Genomic DNA, 21,152 nt, shown 5'->3' with positions numbered 1-21,152 from the left:
AATGTTTACAAAGCGGTTGTGATGACAACCCTCATCTACGGCTCCGAATCGTGGGTTTTATACCGTCATCACCTGCGACTCCTTGAGCCCTTTCATCAGCGCTGCCTTCGCACCATCCTCAACATCCACTGGAGTGACTTTGTGACCAACACTGAAGTCCTCAAGCGGGCGGAGGTTACCAGCATTGAGGCACTGCTGCTGAAGACGCAGCTGCGCTGGGCAGGGCATATTTCTAGGATGGAAAACCACCGCCTTCCCAAGATTGCCCTGTATGGTGAACTCTCCACCGGTCATCGAAATAGAGGGGCACCGAAGAAGAGGTACAAGGACTCCTTGAAGAAATCCCTTAGCACCTGTCACATCAACCATCACCAGTGGTCTGACCTAGCCTCAGATCGCAAAGCATGGAGGCACACCATCCACCAGGCTGTCTCTTCCTTTGAGAACGCACGCATAGCTGGTCTTGAGGACAAAAGGAGATTGAGGAAGAATCGCACTGCTACAGGACCAACCCTAAATCAGACTTTTCCCTGCAACCGCTGTGGCCGGACCTGCCTGTCCCACATTGGTCTTGTCAGCCACCAGCGAGCCTGCAGCAAACGTGGACTATTGCACCCTTCTTAAATCTTCGTTCGCGAAGCCAAGCCGAGAGAGAGAGAGAGAGGAATCGTCTGTGATTGCACTTTCAGTATTTCGCTTTTAAGAAATTCCCACCCTTCTTAAACTGCCTTCTTCCTAAGTATTTCTGACCATGGGATTTTACGCAGCATAGTTCTAAGTTTGTTGCAGTTTGCCTTTCTGAAGTCCAACCTATAAGTCTGATTATGTATAGGTTTCTTCTTCCCTAAGACTGTAAATTCCAAAATCGCATGATCACTTCTGCTCAGGGTGCCCACTATTTCCACTTCTTCAATCAATTCTTCCTTGTTGGTGAGAATAAAGTCCAAGATAGCAGATCCCTTTGTTTCCTTCTTCACTTTCTGAAAGAGGGAGTTGTCAGCAAGACAAGTCAGGAATCATTTTTAGCAGAGTTGGACTTCCAACAGATGTCCGGGTAACTGAAATCTCCCATGATCACTGTGTCCCTTCTCTTGGATAACTTTGCAATCTGTTGTAGGAGTATCTCATCCAAGTCCTCTGCCTGGCTTGATGATCTATAGCAGACTCCCCACCTTAATATCACTGTTATTTCTTACTCCTTTTATTTTTACCCAGAGACTCTCAACTGAGCTGCCATGCTCCGATTCACATATTTCCTCCTTCACATATACTTCTATGCCTCCACCCTTTCTCATTTGTCTGTCCCTTTTAAATAAGTTGTACCCCTGAATCCTAATATTCCAGTTGTGAGTGTCATCCCACCAAGTTTCAGTAAGGCCTATTATGTCATAGTCTCCTTTCTGTATTAGGACTTCCAGTTCCTCCTGTTTGTTTCTCATACTGTGTGCATTAGTGTAGAGATATCAGAATCCATGTTTTATGCATCCTGAGGGTTTAGTTTCCATACATACCTGCAGGTTAACATTACCTAATGTATGTGCCACTCTCTGCAAAGCTTTAGTGTTCTTATCCCCAGTTTTTGGCATACAAGGCTTTGAATTATTTTTATTTATTTATTTATTTATTTATTTATTTATTTATTTATTTATTTATTTATTTATTTATTTATTTATTTATATTTGAACTTATATCCCACCCTTCTCACCGAAGTGTCTCAGGGCGGCTTACAACATTGTAATTTACATAGATTCAATTTAAAAACATTTACATAATACAGTTAAAACCATAATTAATAAAACAGAAATAAAATAAAACCAGCGGTCTGCAAGTACATTTTTGTTCCATCCAGAAGGTTTTCTCATTGTCAGTTAGGTGTTATAGGCCTGCTGGAAGAGGGCTATCTTACAGGCCCTGCGGAACTGCCCTAGGTCCCGCAGGGCCCGCACCTCCTCCGGCAGTTGGTTCCACCAGTAAGGTGCCATTATTGAGAAGGCCTGATCCCTGGTGGATTTTAGGCGGGCCTCCTTTGGCCCGGGGATTACCAACAGGTTTTGTGAACCCGATCGTAGTACTCTCTGGGGAACGTGTGGGGAGAGACGGTCCCTACGGTAGGCAGGTCCTAGGCCATATAGGGCTTTAAAGGTAATGACCAACACCTTGTACTGGATTCGGAATGTTACCGGCAGCCAGTGCAGATCCTGGAGCCCCGACCGAATGTGCTCCCATCTTGGGAGCCCTAGTAGCAGCCGGGCAGCGGCATTCTGCACTAACTGCAGTTTCCGGGTCCGGCACAAGGGTAGCCCCATGTAGAGGGCATTACAGTAGTCCAACCTCGAGGTGACCGTAGCATGGATCACTGTTGCTAGGTCGTCGCGTTCCAGGAAGGGGGCCAGTTGCCTCGCCCGCCGAAGATGAACGAATGCGGACTTGGCAGTGGCTGCTAACTGAGCCTCCATTGTCAGTGAAGGCTCCAGTAGTACCCCCAAGCTCTTGACCCTGCTTGTCGCTATCAACGGCGCGCCGTCAAAAACTGGCAGGGGGATTTCCCCTCCCGGGCCGCAGCAACCCAAGCAAAGGACCTCTGTCTTCGCCGGATTCAGCTTCAGCCCGCTCAGCCTAAGCCACCTAGCCACTGCCTGTAACGCCCGGTCCAAATTTTCTGGGGCGCAGGCGGGCCGGCCGTCCATAAGCAGATAGAGCTGGGTGTCATCAGCATATTGATGACAACCCAGCCCATACCTTCGGGCAATCTGGGCAAGGGGGCGCATATAGATGTTAAATAACATCGGGGAAAGTACCGCCCCTTGAGGCACTCCGCAATCAAGCGTGTGTCTCCGGGACAGTTCCTCCCCAATCGCCACCGTTTGTCCCCGACCGTCAAGGAAAGAGGAAAGCCATTGCAAGGCCAGCCCCTGAATCCCTGCGTCGGCAAGGCGGCACGCCAGGAGCCGATGGTCGACCGTATCGAACGCTGCCGATAGGTCTAACAGCATCAGCACCGCCGAGCCGCCTTGATCCAGATGCCGCTGAAGGTCATCCACCAGGGCGACCAGCACCGTCTCCGTCCCATGGCCCGGGCGGAAACCAGACTGGCAGGGGTCAAGGACAGAAGCATCCTCCAGGAAACTCTGTAGCTGCAACACCACTGCCCTCTCAATAAGTTTGCCCAAAAAGGGCAAATTCGAGACCGGCCAATAGTGTGCCAATTCGGCCGGATCTAGCGTTGTTTTTTTCAAGAGGGGACGGACCACCGCCTCTTTAAGCGCTGATGGAAAATGTCCCTCCAATAGGGATCTATTTATGATATCCCGTATAGGATATCTTAGCTCCCTCTGGCAGGTCTTAATAAGCCAAGAGGGGCACGGGTCCAATTTGCAAGTTGTTGGGCGTGCAGATAGGAGGATCCTGTCAACTTCTTCCAGGCTGAGCACACCGAAGCCATCCAGAACACGATCCGAAGACAGGCACGGAGCCTCAGGTTCGCTAACGGTATCTAATATGGCAGGGAAGTTGGAACGGAGCGATGCAATTTTATCCGCAAAGAAATTCGCAAAAGCCTCACAGCCAATTTCCAATTCATTAGAGTTTGGTCTGCCCTGTGGCAGTGTTGTAAGGGTCCGAATTGTATTGAACAGTTGTGCCGGGCGTGAAGTTGCGGACGCAATCTCCGCCGCAAAGTATGTTTTCTTTGCGGCCTTGACTGCCATCTCATAGGACTTCATAAACTCTCTATAAGATGTTCGAATCGCTTTGTCTCGAGTACGCCGCCATTGCCTCTCTTGTCGTCTGAGTCCCCGTTTCAAGTGCCGCAACTCCTGGTTATACCAGGGTGTCGGCCTTGAACGAGGGCGCAGAGGACGTCTAGGTGCAATCTCATTGATGGCCCCGGCGAGCCTATCATTCCAAGACTCTACCAGGTCATCGAGGGAATTGCCGGGGGGCCAGGGATCCCGCAGAGCCGTCAGGAACCGTTCCGGGTCCATCAGGCTCCGCGGGCGAGCTAAAATAACCTCGCCGCCCAAACGGGCTTGGGGTGGGACGTCCACGCGAGCCTTGAGGGCATAGTGATCCGACCATGGCACTGCTATAGAAGCAAGATCGTTCACTAAAACTCCCGACGCGAAGATCAAGTCTAACATGTGACCCACCTGGTGAGTGGGTGTCGTAACTACTTGGGAGAGTCCTAGTGTCGCCATGGAAGACACTAGGTCCATCGCCCGATTGGAGGTCACGTCATCGGCATGAACATTGAAGTCACCCAGGATCAAAAGCCTCGGGTGCTCCAATGCCCATCCTGCTGCGGCCTCCCTCAGGGATAGTAAGGCGCTGGCCGGTGCGTTAGGCGGTCGGTACACCAGCCAGATCGCCAACCCCTCCCCAACATCCCACGCCAGGCCGGCACATTCAATGCCCTTGATCTCCGGGGCCGGGAGGGCCCGGAAGGAGTAAGCCTCTCGAATGAACAGGGCCACCCCTCCCCCCCGCCCGCTAGTCCGCGACTGGTGGAAGACCGAGTATCCCGGGGGCGCCATCTGGGAGAGAACTACGGTCTCCCCATCGCGCACCCAGGTCTCGGTCACGCATGCCAGGTCCATGTCCTGCTCAAGCAGGAATTCCCGAAGGATAGAGGTCTTATTGTTGATGGACCTGGCATTACATAACACCAGTGACGGAGGCGAGTAATTTCGCCTTGCCCCACTACCTGTCACCATCGGGATGGGACGCAGGCTGGAAGGTGGTCAAGCACTATCTTGTCTCGATCTCCTTCCCTTCCATTTCCGCCTGTTCCCACCGTCATACCTTCACCTCCCCAGGAGTACCGGAATCCCCAAACCAATCATCTCTCACTGTTATCCACCAACCCTTCTACTGACAGATATTTAAATTTGTCTCTTCTCAACCCTCCCACCTTTAATTGGCCTATCAATAAATTGCCCACTAATATTCTAATAGTTATTTAATATGTGCTCATCCCAGCCCAATTCACTAGCTAACAGTAATAAATTATAAATCCAATTGGCTCCTTAATTAAAAACCTTCAGTCCTTATCCCTCTTCCCATTAATTTGCCATAAATAGATCCATTAAATTAGCTAGTCAGTAAAATCAAATTTAAATAACCAATAAATTAATCCAATCTTGATAATTTAAATCTTGATAATTTGGGAGATAGAGTCCAGTGGGTAGGAGGGTACAATTTATACTAGCTAAAGTGCCGGAGACAATAAGTGCAAATGATCTTAGTAGTCTTAGTGGCTAAAGTGCTGTTGTTTTAAGTAACAGTTATTTTAAAGTGCTGGTGACGATAGGGTGCAAATGGTCTTAGTTTAAAGTGCGGTAGTGTCTATAAGGTGCGGGTGTCTTGGTCTTAGTCTTAGGCTCTGATCTTACATGAGGGTGGCGCGTGCCACCACACCATCCAGGAGGCCTGGAGACCTTCAGTCCTAGCGATGGAAGGAGGGGAGGGAGGGGAAAAAGACAGGGCCGTCGTCCCGCCGGCAGACCAGCTGCCTCGGTACCTCGCCCCGTCCCGCAGTTCTTTAGCACCGTCGCTGCTACCTCCAGCCTCTCGTCGGCATCCTCTCATTCCAGCTCCCCAGCTTTCCAGTCCGCAGGCCTCCGGTCCCCGTAATGGGAGGAGGGGGAGGGGGGATAGGGCTATCGTCCCGCCGGCAGCTAAGCCGCCTCGGTACCTTGCCTCATCCTGTAACTCACGGACGCCGCTACCGCTGTCTCCAGCCTCCAGCCTCTCGCCGGCGTCCTTCAGCTCCCCGGTTTCCACGATATACGCTTCACCCCTCCAATTCCACACTCCACCGTCTGCTTTCAAACCTCGGCACTCCACACTCCACTCTCCATTATTGTCTCACACCCCCATATAATTTAGTTTAAAGCCCTTCTTATTAGGTTAGCAAGGCTGTTAACAAACACCCTTTCCGCTACCTTTGTAAGGTGTAAACTATCTCCTGATAGAAGCTCCCACCCACCTCTGACTCAACAACCAGAGCAACAGTAGAGGGTGGGGCCAGCAACCACCCCCAGGCAATCAGGCTCTCCTCTCTCAGCAACAGCTATGCAAAAGACACACAAAAGCAATCAGAAACCCCTCTCCAGCAGGCATCAAGCCCTCACACAATTCCCTCCCACAGCAACCCTAGGTGATGCTCCCCAGCAGTTTTAGAAAAGTAAATCAACACTCACCTTACCAGCAGTTCTGTCCCAGCTCCAAGCACCTTCCTCTAATGCAGCTGAGCCACTAGGTGGTCTTCAACATTACCCGACTGTGGAGTAGATTCAGCTGCTCTGTAAGAAACATGCATTTCTCTGTCCCAGATTTCCCCCCTTAATCTCTCCCAGCTGATTTAAATACTTTAAAATGCATTACTTTGGACTAATACGTTAAAGTAATCAAGGCTACATTTACTGCAAACACCGTTAGTGAATTGTGCTTTATTTGATTAAATATGTGTGAATGATCAGGGAACCACTGGAAAAAATATTTTAAAGTGCCCCTCTGTGATGCTTTAGTGCTTATGCAAACAAATCAAGAGCTTGTACAATGGCAAGGAGATGATTTCTGCCAATAACCCCTTTCCACTGTAGACTTCCCTTATCTCCCTTACCCTATCCTATGCTGTTGCCAAGAGTCCCCTGACTTCTGGGAGCACATTTTTGGAGGCTGCAGGAAGAAAGTAAAAGCTGCAAATTCCTTTCTCTAAGCTCTGCTCTGTTCATGGTAGTCAGGATCCAACTCAAAACTTGAACTATTTACTATTACTCATTGTAGCATCTTCTTTAAATAAATTCGCATAAACATTGTGTGTTATAAAAGCATCCCTGAATACCACTTTCCCCTTGCATCAAAGTCCAGAGAAAAATGAAAGAGACTGAAGTTCTTTTTACCATCATTATGGTGATCCTCAAATAAACACATTGTATGTTATAACCATCTTATTTGAAAGACAGTAGAAAGTATAAATTTGAGTTCTACATGGAGATAGCTATTTGGTTCCTCCATTTCCAGCTAGAACTGATATTCAGTTATTTAGAATGTCATCGCCTTCCTTATTCCCTCTATTCCATCCCCCCTAAAATATTAAAAACAACAGGCACTTTGTGAAGGTTTGCTAAATTAATAAAGGATATGCTCATGAATTTAAATACTGTAGCATATTAAGGAGTTTATTCCTTTGCCTTTTCTGTTCTGGAATTTTCACTGCTGCTCTTGCCTTTGCTGACTTCTTGTTCACCTTTAGATTCCTAGAGAATGAAAAACTGTTTTCTACTTTTCCCCGTTCAAAATACATGCTTGTTGCTGTAAATAAGTCCACCACAAAGAAATGAGATCTTCCTTTATGGAATAGAAAAACATTCTGCTCACATTGTGTGTGAGAGAGAAAGGTATCCTTGCATCTTTGTGGCTCTTTCACACATACTGTGTGGCTCCCAAAGCCCCCACTGCCCTATCGGCTGGCATGGAGAAGGCATTTCTCTCTTTAATAACTTATCCAAGCCAAGCCAGCTGGTGGCTTGGAGAATACATTTAAAGTTGCTTTCTGTGACGTTCTGCCAGTTATCAACCCAACAAACTCATTCTCATGAAAACATGGTGAGAATTTATTAAAGGTCAGATATTAAAGGTCAGATACAGGTAGTGACTATTCACTCACAGAGCCATTGCCAGGGATGGCACAATTAGCATAAGTGATTACAGTTATAGGAAACAGAAGTGTGGGCAAACCTGAAACTCCACCCCCCAGTCAGTCAGTTCCCAGAGAGTTTGGTACCCAGGAACACAAGATGCTACACCTCCAGGGCTTCATACTTCCAAAGTCAGTGGCTGCATTGCCAGGCAAGAATGTGCCCATTGTCACAAGATAAGCAATATAATGGTAACAGCAAAAGGCACAAAACAATAAGCATCCATCACCCCCCACCTCCTGCACACTGTTAGGCACTGAAGTACATGGTTCATAGGACACCAGCAAAGAAACAAAACTTAACATAGCAGGAAAAGAAACATTACATGGCAGGTCCAACCTGACACTTTCTTCTCACCTCTCCCTTTCCCCATTTAAGAACATAAGAGAAGCCATGTTGGATCAGGCCAATGGCCCATCCAGTCCAACACTCTGTGTCACACAGTGGCCAAAAATTTATATATATATATATATATATATATATATATATATATATATATATATATATATATATTTATATATGTATATACACACACACACATATATTTATACACACTGGCTAATAGCCACTGATGGACCTCTGCTCCATATTTTTATCTAACCCCCTCTTGAAGCTGTCTATGCTTGTAGCTGCTACCACCTCCTGTGGCAGCGAATTCCCAGTGAATTCCACATGTTAATCGCCCTTTGGGTGAAGAAGTACCTTCTTTTATCCATTCTAACCCAACTGCTCAGCAATTTCATCGAATGCCCACAAGTTCTTGTATTGTGAGAAAGGGAGAAAAGTACTTCTTTCTCTACCTTCTCCATCCCATGCATAGTCTTGTAAACCTCTATCATGTCACCCCGCAGTCGACATTTCTCCAAGCTAAAGAGCCCCAAGCGTTTTATCCTTTCTTCATAGGGAAAGTGTTCCAAACCTTTCATCATTCTAGTAGCCCTTTTCTGCACTTTTTCCAATGCTATAATATCCTTTTTGAGGTGCGGTGACCAGAATTGCACACAGTATTCCAAATGAGACCGCACCATCGATTTATACAGGGACATTATCTTTCTTCCTTCCGTCTTGTAGCTCTCAAACATCTGACATTAACGTCTTGCAGCTTTCAAGCAAGTTTGGCCACTCCTGGGCTAGTCATTCTCTTTCAGCCAAACCTCCTCCACAAGGTTGTTGTGAAGATAAAATGGAGGAATGGAGAACTGCATATTCTGAGGTCTCTGGTGTGAGCGAGAACCCCCTATTTTTGTTCAAATACAGACATTGTGATCACTGGTTCGGTTGCCAGGGTGCCTGGAGGTCCAACTCGCACACATCTGCACTAATGCTTGGGTTTTGGCGTGCCATTTCCTAACAGACTTATGTGAATGCTATAGGCCTCATCTTTACAGCAGCACTCTCTCCCTGAATGGGTGCAAGCCAGAAGTAAAGCAACCTCCCAACGTGTGCACAATCCTGGCTGTTGCAGTGGAAGAAGTGGAGGAAGACCAGTCTTAATCCGGAGCCAGCACTATTGTGTAAATCGGGTGTCACCTTAGATATCAGTTTGGCCCTCTATTGACGTTTTAGATAAGTTTGTGTAGGTTGTTTTAATCCATGCCTTGCCCAACTGCCACATTGGAGCCTCCCCTTTTCTGAGGTCATGTACCACATGTCACAGCATCATGACCCACCTGATCCTGTGTCACAGGTGCTTGGACCTCCCTCCCACTAAGGGCTCAAGGTAGTCCTTATAACCTCTGACCCAACGTCCCCCAGGTGTGCATCTGACAGTATCCCTACCCTGCTATTTAGATACACCCCCAATACCTGATCAGTTGAGGGTCCTTTCCCCCATCACCTTTTTCGTCGCCATTGGAGCCTTCCTGCAAGTCTACAATAGGTAATTGTATTGCCCTGTTTGTCCATCCTTTGGTTACCCCTGTATATTTCATGCTGTTTTCCTAAGTCTGTATGTATGGTGAATGATTTTATATCCTTGTATGCTTGTCTCTATTTTATAAGAAATACCATTGATTATTAGACAACATCTCGTTATTGGGTGATTTCCAAAGGAGACATCTTCTGTAAACAGATCCTTATCTTGCTAGAACCTAGTTGCCCACCAAACTAATTCCCCAAACCACTTTTGAGGGCAATTTGACTTACACGGGAGAACGAGCAGGGTAAAAATATACTGCATAAATAAATTAAAAAGCTAGTGTGCTTTGTGAAGGAATGATTTGAGAAATCTTTACTGAGACCATTAAGCAAGAAAACCTCAAAGGAAGAATGAATACTTCAGAAAACATTTAACTGTTCTGACTCTTCTTTCTGGATTGTGACTCATAATGAACTAAGGAAGTGGTTATTGGATTTGAAAGTTTTCCTTTATAAAGAAATGTCATTCTTAACTGCTTCAGTAATTATGTTTGTGATACTGCAGGGATTTGAAGGGTAATATTTACATAATCTATCCAATTCACTAATGGGCACCTACTGAGTTAAAATTATGATGTGCTGGTTAAATGGAACAGCTTGCCAGTAGTAGATAAGCTGACTTGAAAAAGCTGTCCAGTTACTTGGAAAAAGGGGCTCATATAGTGAAAAATACCACGGTGTGCAGTTTGTACAAATACAAATGCTAATAGGAGATACTTTAAATTGTCAGTCCTTTTCTTTACATGGGTAAAACAGAACAGGAAAAAAGCATTTTAGATAACAATCAATATAATTACTGTACCAACACCATAACTTTTCAATTGCTGACATTATTTTCTTAAGAACTACTCTGTAAGAAAATACAGGGTGATGAAGTATATATGCCCTTCCCTGAGTACCAGAAGACATCTGGATAGTGTAGTAATTTGGTCTAAATAACATTTCCTTTCTGCCTAGTACACCTGAAGAAATAACCCCTTTCTGTTATGCCACTCCAAAAGTTGCAGGGCAATAAATTAAGAATGTTGATAACTTCCGTTTAATCAAGTTTTGTGTGTGTAGTTGTACATTTTTTAAGGGCTTTCTCTAGTTATAATCTAGATGGAGCATTCTGTTCAGAAGGCAGGTCCTCAAGCCAGCAGTGCAGTGTGTGTTTTGTGAACTAGGGATGGGCATGAACCTCATCACAAATCTAAATTCATCATGAAAATCACCCAGTTCATGGCCAGGGACTGTGTAATCACGTCTGCAACAAACTTCCTTTTTCTTTAAAAAAAAAAAGCCCTGGTCAAAACAATAGGCAGCGTGATTCAAGCATTCTGTGGAACAGAGAACACCCCCTTGCTATGAAATTTTGGAAATGGTGAAATTCGTTGTCACTGCAACGTTATTTTGAACTATATGGGTGAAAAACTTTGGGATGTTCCTGTTGTTACTGTTTTTGTTCCACGTATGTTTTAAGGTCTTACTTGGTTGTTTTTAAGTGTGATGGTTGTTGAATGAGATAAACTTACATAAGGTTTTTGTATTTCCCCCCTCTTTTTTCTTCACACGGAGGCTCAGCCTTGATTCTCCCACTTCCTTCTGTGTCTCTCTCTTGTGTTGCCAAGCCTCCAGTTAGGGCCTGGAGAACTCCTGCTTTTACAACTGATCTCCTGCTGGCAGAGATCAGTTCCCCTAGAGAAAATGGCTGCTTTGGGGGGTAGACTCCGGGACTGTACCATGCTGAGGCCTCTCTTCAAACCCTACCCTCTCCTGGATCCACCCCCAAAGTCTCCAGGTATTTTCCAACACAGACATAAGAGAAGCCATGTTGGATCAGGCAAATGGCCCATCCAGTCCAACATTCTGTGTCATGCAGTGGCTAAAAAAACCAGGTACCATCAGGATACTAGAAGCCCTCCCACTGTGACCCCCCAAGCACCCGTACAGAGCATCACTGCCCCAGACAGAGAGTTCCAACAGTACACTGTGGCTAATAGCCACTGATGGACCTCTGCTCCATATGTTTATCAATTCCCTCTTGAAGCTGTCTATGCTTGCAGCTGCCACCACCTCCTGTGCCAATGAATTCCATGTGTTAATCACCCTTTGGGTGAAGAAGTACTTCCTTTTATCAGGTCTAACCTGACTGCTCAGCAATTTCATTGAGTACCCACGAGTTCTCATACTGTGAGAAAGGGAGAAAAGTATTTATTTCTCTACCTTATCTATTCCATGCATAATCGTATAAACCTCTGTCATATCACCCCTCAGTTGATGTTTCTCCAAGCTAAACAGCCCAAGCATTTTAACCTTTTGTCATAGGGAAAGTGTTTCAACCCTTTAATCATTCTAGTTGCCCTTTTCTGCACTTTTTCAATGCTATAACTTCTTTTTTGAGGTGCAGTGACCAGAATTGTACACAGTATTCCAAATGAGGCTGCACCAACGATTTATAAAGAGGCACTATGCTACTGCCTGATTTGTTTTCAGTTCCCTTCTTAATAATTCCCAGCATAACGTTGGCCTTTTTTATTGCAATCGCACACTGTCTCAACATTTTCAGTGAGTTATCTACCATGACCCCAAGATCTCTCTCTTGGTCAGTCTCTGCCAGTTCACACCCCATCAACTTGTATTTATAGTTAGGATTTTTGGCCCCACTGTGCATTACTTTTCACTTGGTCACGTTTAACCTCATTTGCCATGTTGACGCCCACTCACCCAGCCTCAACAGATCCCTTTGTAGTGGCTCACAATCCTCACAGCCCTACTGTGGATCCATTCTCATAACTCCATGCAAATGAAGACTGCATGTGGAATTTGCTATTCTAAATAATCTTTTCCTGATTTTTATAGCTTGAAGGCTTGTGGCACTGCCTGGTAAGCGCAGAAATTTTATGTATTCATTTATGTCATTTATAGTCAGCCTTTCTCACTTAGACTCAAGGTAGGTTACTCAGAGTGACTCAATACAATTGACTGGGTGGGTATTCAGAAAACAATACAACAGGATTGGGGTTGTAGAACCAATTAGAAATCTAAAAACAGAACTGAAGCTAGGGATGCCAGCCTCCAGGTGGGATTTGGGGAACCCTTGGAATTAGAGTTTATCTCCAGACTACAGAGATCAGTTCCAATGGAGAAAATTGATGTTTTGGAGGGTACACTCTATGACATTGTTCCGCACTGAGGTCCTTGTCCTCCTGAGGCTCTGTCCCTAAGCCTCTAGTAGTTTCCCAACCTGGATCTGGCAACCCTACTCCCTGCCGGTGGCTGGGGGAGACCTGGCAACCCCAACTGAAGCAAAGCAAAGCATGAGTACTAACATGAAATGTCACACAGGAGGATCCTAGTTTCAGTAAGTTAAATACAGTAGTATAGACCACAGTCCCTAATAATTTGTCTAAGTAACTTTGTGAATCATTTAGTATAATACAACTCTAATGCCTGCATAGAAAAGCTCTCTTGAATAATTCAGTTGAATAATTCAGGAAATGGAATGTGTCTAAAGATTTCCACTGGTCAGGTTTGTAGTTAGCACATTCTATCAGTTTGAAATTACAGGGCTGAGACAAAGCAGAAATTTCCAGTAACACTTGCAGCCATGCCGCATTACCAGAAAAGCTCCGTTGTTATCAGGTGTGGAAAAACTGCAAAACTTTGGCTTGTTGAAGTTGAGTGTGAAATCCACCCTTCTCATATAGATCTGCTGACTGAAAATCATGTCACACCTGTATTCTCATGGCACATGAACACATGAAGCTGCCTTGTACTGAAGCAGACAATTGGTCCAGCAGCAGCTCTTGAGTTTCTCGGATGGAGGTCTGTCATCTCTTATCTGATCCTTTCAACTGTAGATGCCAGAGTTTGAACGTGGGAGCTTCTGCATGCCAAGCAGATGCTCTGCAGTTGAGCTATGACCCTTCCCCTAAGCCATGGCCCCTCGCCAATGGCATACACCATTGATGTTATATAAAATTCACAGTCCAATGTGTGTTCTGCTGTATGTGAAATTTTCCCATAGAATTTTGTGTAAACCCACTACTATTGATACTGTACCCATGTGCCCCCAGGATTCACCTCTGAGGCTTTTATGAAGAAAAAATGAAATTAATGCTGCTCAATTAACCAACTGCTGACACTAGATAATAAATCTCAGAAAATTGAATCCCCCTTTCTCCACATAGCTGTCTGAGATGTCACCTGGGGAGAACCAATTGACACCATGTAAACGGAATTGTAATTGAAAACACAATTTTAAATTAAAGCCATCATTTCTAAGCCCTTTCCTAGCGATGGTCACATTGGTGCAAATAGAGATTATTTGCACAAACTGCAGTGTAGCTCCCTGATGTTAAACCAGCTAAATCTTCCTTTAGTTGTATGAAGGTTTCATGGAAAACAATACTGAATCATCGTATAAGGATCAGATTGTGCCCTGGGTTTTCATCCTCATCGTTAACAGACCTTAACAGACACTGGAATATACTATGGGTAGAGAAGCACTTAACACTTTTTATTATTTCCAAACCCTGTTATACTGAATGTGAAACTTCCTCTTTTGGGGTTAAGTGGAGCAGCCAGTAAACACTTTATAGTGCAATTCTAAGTAGAATTACACCCTTCCAAGTCCATTGAAGTCAGGGTTTAGGTTTGCCATGTTATTGTGCAGTCAATGGGAACATCTGGCATTTCTATTTTGATTCTAGATGGAAATTACTTTTTATGTTACAGAGAATTTCGTTGGCCTGGCAACCAAATGAGATGGATGGGGGACATGGGGGCATGGCAGCTGTCATTGACAGTGTGATGCACTTTTAGGGAAAACCCAGAAGTTACTACACACCTCTAGGAATTGCTGGAAACAGTGTAGTAAAACCATAGATATTTTTGACAATTCCTAGGGTGGACTGGTGCTACTTCTGAGTTTTCCCCAGAGGTGATGACACCCCAGCAGAGTGGCAGTAGAAAATGCAAAGCAGAGAATCCTCACCCTCTCTGGAGGACTGGGAGCCCTAGTCCCTCCCCACTTGCCGCGCAGGAACCACATTGAAGGACCATGTCAGAGGACCAAAATCATATCAGGACTTCATTCAGGGCAGTGCTGGCTTAGTGCTTTCCATGTAATCCCAGTTCCCCACAATAATTCCGCATTCCTGTGTTGCCGGACCAGCACATTACAGAGCTAAAGTGGAGCAGCATTAATATCATTCCTCGGAAATAAGGATTGGTCTGAATGTTAACTGTTTGTAGCATAGACCCTATTTAATCTTGCCAGGTTGCCTCCTTTGGTAGGTTATTTCCTGCTCCTGGCCTCCATATCCTCCAGTTGCTCAATGGTGTTGTGTGATGCTATTATGTCAGGGGAGGGTCCCTGGCTCAGTGGAAGAGCTTCTGTGTGGCATGCAGAAAGTCCCAGATTCAATCTCCAGCATCTCCAGTTAAAAGGATCAAGTAGTAGGTGATATGAAAGACCTCTGCCTAAGTGGAAGAGCCTCTGCTTGGCATGGAGAAAGTCCCAGGTTGAACCCCAGGCTTCTCCTATTAAAGGGATCAAGTAGCAGGTGATGTGAACGACCTCTGCCTTATATCCTCGAGAGCTGCTACCAGTCTGAGTAAACAATACTGACCTTGATAGACTGGGGGGCGGGTCTGATTCGATATAAGGCTCTGCAAGGTAGCATGCCATACTCCAGTGACAGTGTCCCAGCTCCAGTGATGAAGTGTCTGGAACAAGGGGATAAACAGATGAGTTTAGCAGATGTACAAGTTCAGCAGCAGGGTGAGGAAGCCAGGGCACTAGTCTCTCCACATTCCTAAAAGGACAAGCACACTTTCCTCAAACAGGCCTACATAAATAGGAAATTTATTTTAAAAGGAGATTTAACAAAGCAATTATGAAGGAAGAGTGCCAGCAAAGAGTCGTATTTTACTGAGAGCAACATATATGACAATCTGTCAGCTGGACAGAAGTCATGGGTGTGTGCTTGATGAAAGGAGCTCCTGATTCTCAGGGAACAAGTTCACAGCACAGAGCTACAGTGGCTGATCTGGAGAAGTGGACAGTTAGGTGCACAGATAAGACTCTCAGGGACTTTGTTAGATGTGTCCCACTCTGAGAGTGGCAGCCTTGCTGTTGTTGGTGGGGGGTGGGGTGAGGATCAGGGGGCAACAGGGCACCATGCTGAAGAAAGGAGTCATGTTCCCTCAGAAAAGACCCTCTTGGTATCCTTTCACACCAAGGAACCATCCCTGGGCAGGGAGGGAGGAAGAGGGGCTCTTGGTAATTGGAAATTTATTTGTTATTTATTACTTTAAATTTCTATCCTGCCCTCTCCGCAAGCAGACTCAGGGCGGCTGACAACATTCATATTCACAAGTTAAAACCAATAAAAATCAATAAAACATAATTACAATTTAAGATTTTAAAACCATTTTGTGGTGCTGTATCACTACAATATAAGCGAGTTCTTCTTTTCTGACGGTGATCACATAGTACTCAGTAATGATGTCAGGTGGCAGTTCTCTCCCGGTTAGATATCAAAGACCTGTCGGAATAATTCAGTCTTGCAGGCCCTGCGGAAAGTGGAAAGATCCTGCAGGGCCATTATGGCCTCCGGGAAAGCATTCCACAATTCTGGTGCTGCCACCGAGAAGGCCCTAGCTCATGTAAACACAACCTAGCCTCCTTTGGTCCAGGGATGGACAATAGATTTTTTGTTCCTGAACGCAGTGCTCTCTGGGGAACATGTGGAGAAAGGCGGTCCCGCAGATAGACAGGCCCCTATCTATCCTTAGGCATGTAGATAGATGAAATTTGATCCTTAGGCATGTAGATAGATGGGTTGCAGACCCATGTACTGACCACATGGTGACTTCCCTGCTTCCTTCTTCCTCTTGGTTATTTTCCCAGCCTCTCCCACTCTCCCCTGTCTTCCTACTCCATAGGGCTGCCAACTCCAGGTAGCACCTGGAGATCTCTTGCTACTGTAGTTGATCTCCAGATGACCAAGATTAGTTCCCCTGGAGAAAATAGCTACTTTGGAGGGTGGACTCTATGGTATTATACTCAGCTGAGGTCTCTCCCCTCCACAAACCCTGCCCTCCCAAAGCTCTACCCCCACCAAGTATCTATTTCCCAACCCAGAGCTGGCAAACCTATTCTCTAGCTCTCCAAGTAACAGCAGCCTTTGAGACAGCTCAGCCAGCACCATGCACACTGTGCAAAAGAGAACTATCTTCACCTAAATCGGAGAGGGGGGGGGCGCTGCTGCATGGATTCCTCACTGATAAGATAATCAATACTTTTTTAACTTTAAACATCAATACAGTCACCCTGTTAAACAACTAGTGCCTGCATTTCATTTCCACTGCAGCTTGCAACACATGGTACAATTAGCTTAATAATTTTGATTTTTAAGTAGAGTTTAAAATCACAGTGGGTGTCTTAATTTGATTTGACCTTGTACTGAAAGTAATCAAGAAATCAACATTTTTCTATATTACTCTGTTAAGATTTAGAACGGTGGTCCCCAACCTTTTTGAGACTGTGGGCTCATTTGGAATTCTGACATGGCATGATGGGTAAAGAAACAAAATGGCTGCTGCAAGAGGCAGCACCAGCCATAAAATGATTGCCAGAGCTTAACTTCAGTCACACAGTGTAAGTTCTTGTGATATGGTGGCAGCTGCTGCTATGACAACACTTTAAAAAATATGCACAGGCAATCAGATCTCAAATAATCAATCAGAACCTTGCTGGACAAAAGTCCTACCTGGCCCTACTCACTTTCTAAAAATACTTGGCAAGCACCAGAAAAAATGTTGGTAGGTGCAATGATGGCCATGGGCATCGCACTTGAGTGCTTTTACACACACACACACCCTGCTGCACAATACAGGCTATTATACTGTTTACATTTTACCCTAGTAACAACTCTTGGAGACTTGTCACAAGCCCTGTAGTAAGCTTCAAATCTGTGATTTCTGTATTCAGACCCAATATACTAGCTGAAAATTCAACTGTATGACAATCAAGATGTTTACACTGCAACTCAGATTTCAATAACTCTCCCTCTCCTATTAGGTGATAACTGTATGTGATATATAGCTTGACTTAGTTGAGGACCACTTGACTTGATTATTTTGAAATATAAGCATAACAGTTCTGAACAGATACATTATGGGCTGCTCTCCATCATGCTAAACTGCTCCCCTAACAAAATATGTGCCACCCTAACAAAAATTACTGGCTATGAGCCTGAGCCATTCTTGAGCAAGGTGATTGAACAAGTGGAGCTGGGCAATGTTAAGGATTTGTGAATGAAGCAGATTGTTTGGATCTATTCCAACCTAGTTTCAGGCCTGGTGATCAGACTGAAAAAGACTGTCATCTGGCAGATGACCTGACCCAGGAGATGGACAGGGGGAGTGTGACCCTATTGATTCTCCTGGACCTCCCAGCAGCCTTTGATACCAATGATCATGGTATCCTCCTGGACCACCACCTCCAGGGCTAAGACTGGGATGCACCATTCTGAAATGGTTCAGTCCTACCTCAGAGTATGGTGCTGGAGGACCACTGCTTAGCTCCTTGGCTTGTGGCCTACAGGATTCTGCAAGGTTCCATCTTGCTTGACAATGTCAACATGCTTTTTGACATTTATATGAAGCCACTGGGATAGGTTATCTGGAGATCTGGGCTGAGTTGCCACTCGCCACCAATATGCAGATGACAGCCAGCTCCATCTCATGCTTTCAGCAAGTTCCCAGGAGGCTGTGGAAACTGTAAACAGGCTATTGTACTGTTATACTGGCAGCAGTTTTTGAATGGACAAGGACAAAGAAACCAAAATTTAATCCCAACAAAATGGAGCTGCTTGGGGGGGGGGGGGGCAGTCTGATCAGGGGAAATGGGTTATCCTCTCTTCTAGAGGGGGTTGCATTCCCCTTAAAGGAGTAGAATGAATGAAGAAAGATGGCTGGATTCCACCCTGTATCAGTGGGATGGTAGCACATAGAAAACAATTTTTCTACATCTCCTGTAGCATCTAAAGATTAAGTGTAAAGTGCTCCACATATTATAGTTACAATCAATCATTTGTACTGTTGTGCTCCTGAATCCAGAATCCAATAATCAAACATCAAACTTTCCTTGAGGAAATGTCACTGATTAACTTCTTGAATAGGAAGACTTCAAAGACTAGCACTGGATGTCATGCAGAAGAAAACAGCAACTACTTTGTGATGTCTGAAGCATCTTAGAATAAATGTTAAGTGTTCTAATTACTTTCTTCAGCTTTTGTCTGCTTCATCTTGTACAGTTTTTTCCTTTTCTTCCAAGTGGGGCCTAAAAAGGACACTTCACTTTCTTCTAAAGATGAAGTAACCTTAATAGCTCTTTAGTGGGGGTGAGGCTCTGTAGCGTCCCCGTTTCTTTATTTGCTACTTTTCTATACCAATTTGCTCTCTCAAAGCAGTTGTCAGCTTGATAAGAACCAACCAAAAACTTGATGTATTAAAGCTCACAGTAGTAAAATGGGGCTGCTATTTCTAGCAGCAAATATATAGCTCAATCTTTGGATTAAACCATCATTAAAAACTGGGTGTATCACTAAGGAAATATTTTTTAAGTTACTCAGACTGAGGACCAAATTTTATCTCCATTTGTATAGAACCAAACTGTCTTAAATAGTACATAACAAATCCATTGTAAAAAAGTAATCAAAATGCTTAATTAAAATTTATTCACTATTGTGTTTGCTGTTTCAGTTTATTTGGATAAGTCTTAGCACTAGATTAATATCTGGTGATTAATAGGAACTTTATTACTGCTTAAATTGAGCCTGTTTTACGTTTAGGAGGTCTGTTATTGGGTTTTCTATTCTGTATGTGTGTGTTTAATACAGCTTCAAGCTGCTCTGAATATGATTGGAACTGTGGTATTGGGGAAAATAAACTGTTTTACCTATCTACATCTACACACACACACACACACCAAAAAAACACCCTATGTTTTCTCCTCACAAGATATAAAAACAGCTTCAGGAGGAGGGTTGATATCAGGGCTTTTTTGTAGCAGAAACTCCTTTGCATATTAGGCCACACCTTTCTTATATAGCCAATCCTTTCAAGAGCTTACAGGGCCTACTGTTGTAGCTCTTGGCTGCATCAGGGGTGTGTGGCCCTGGTTGATAAAGATCAGGGATGGCCAAACTGTGGCTCAGGAGCCACATGTGGATCTTTCACACATACTGGGCAGCTCTCAAAGCTCCCACTGCCCTGTCAGCTGGCTTGGAGAATGCATTTAAAGTAAAAATTGCTTTCTTTACCTTTCCCTCTCTCCCCCCCCCCCCCCATCTATTTTCCTCCCTCCCTGTCCTGTGGCTCTCAAAGAACTGGTGCTTATTCTATGTGGCTCTTATATTGAGTAAGATTGGCCACCCCTGATATAGATCAAGTAAGATGGTATGAGGGGAAAGGACTAAATACCCTTCTTCCCAAGGCCATGACTCAAAACAAAATTGCAGCTGTAATTAATTAAAATCAGGAAATCCAGACAAAGATCTCCGAAGAAGACCACAGGTTTATATCCCACCCTTCCTCTCTGAATCAGAGTTTCAGAGCAGCTTACAAATTCCTTTATCTTCTTCCCCCACAACAGACACCCTGTGAGGTGTGAGAGAGAGAGAGCTGAGAGAGCTCTCCCAGAAGCTGCCCTTTCAAGGACAACTCCTGTGAGAGCTATGGCTGACCCAAGGCCATTCCAACAGCTGCAAGTGGAGGAGTGGGGAATCAAACCCGGTTCTCCCAGATAAAAGTCCACACACTTAACCACTACACCAAACTGGCTCTCTATGTAATGTGTAGTCCTATGTGATGTGTAGTCAGTCCATCAGCTTTCAGCATTAAACAATTCTGTTGCATTGAAGACGTGGCTTGACAAACAGAATAAGTTAATGGCAATTTCTACTCAAAATTTGTCATCTTGCTCAATGATGTGTATTAAATATTTTTTATGAAAGATTCCATGTTTATAAAGAAATTAGAAAGGATTGCAGGTAAAAAATGTCAGGTAATTAGTCAAAGCAACATATTAGCATTACTATAAAAGCAAATATATATTGCTGTAGAATTTTCTCTGGAATTTCTCTGGAAGTCCTAATTATTTCTGTTTAAACATTTCTCCTGGCAGGTATATTTACATTCCAATGGGAGGATCCCGCTGCAGCATGTTGAAGATGTTGTTTTCCACAGCAATCACATTTGCTTTTGTAAGCTATTGGCATGGTAGTCATAGCTACCTTTGGTTCTGGGCTGTGCTTAATTGGCTTGGAATAACTGCTGAAAATGGAGTGAAGAGGCTGGTTTCTCTTCCAGTTGTCCATGAGTTCATTGTAAGTATATTTAGCTTATTCACACTGCAAATATTGGCCAAGCTGTTGTCTGAAAGTGTTACATGTTGTGAGGATATACGCAATGAAGTTTGCAATTAGTAAAAAATTATTTATATTTATTTAATTTTTTGATTGTATTTTGCTGTGTAACAAA

The 21,152-nt window shown here is 44.5% G+C and overlaps 1 protein-coding gene across 1 annotated transcript in view; it reads left to right on the top strand.

Annotated features, from left to right (window-relative positions):
- Window positions 1-21,152, top strand: part of HHAT (hedgehog acyltransferase) — a 315,369-nt gene that overhangs the window by 175,516 nt on the left and 118,701 nt on the right. The window contains exon 9 of the mRNA XM_060247267.1: window positions 20,797-20,998. Within this exon, the coding sequence (XP_060103250.1) occupies window positions 20,797-20,998 (202 nt within the window). The remainder of the gene's footprint in view (window positions 1-20,796; window positions 20,999-21,152) is intronic.

This window comes from Heteronotia binoei, chromosome 1, assembly GCF_032191835.1.
Source record: "Heteronotia binoei isolate CCM8104 ecotype False Entrance Well chromosome 1, APGP_CSIRO_Hbin_v1, whole genome shotgun sequence".
NCBI classification, from domain to species: domain Eukaryota; kingdom Metazoa; phylum Chordata; class Lepidosauria; order Squamata; family Gekkonidae; genus Heteronotia; species Heteronotia binoei.
The sequence above is the reverse complement of the archived record's forward strand: the minus strand, read 5'-3'. Positions and strand labels throughout refer to the sequence as shown.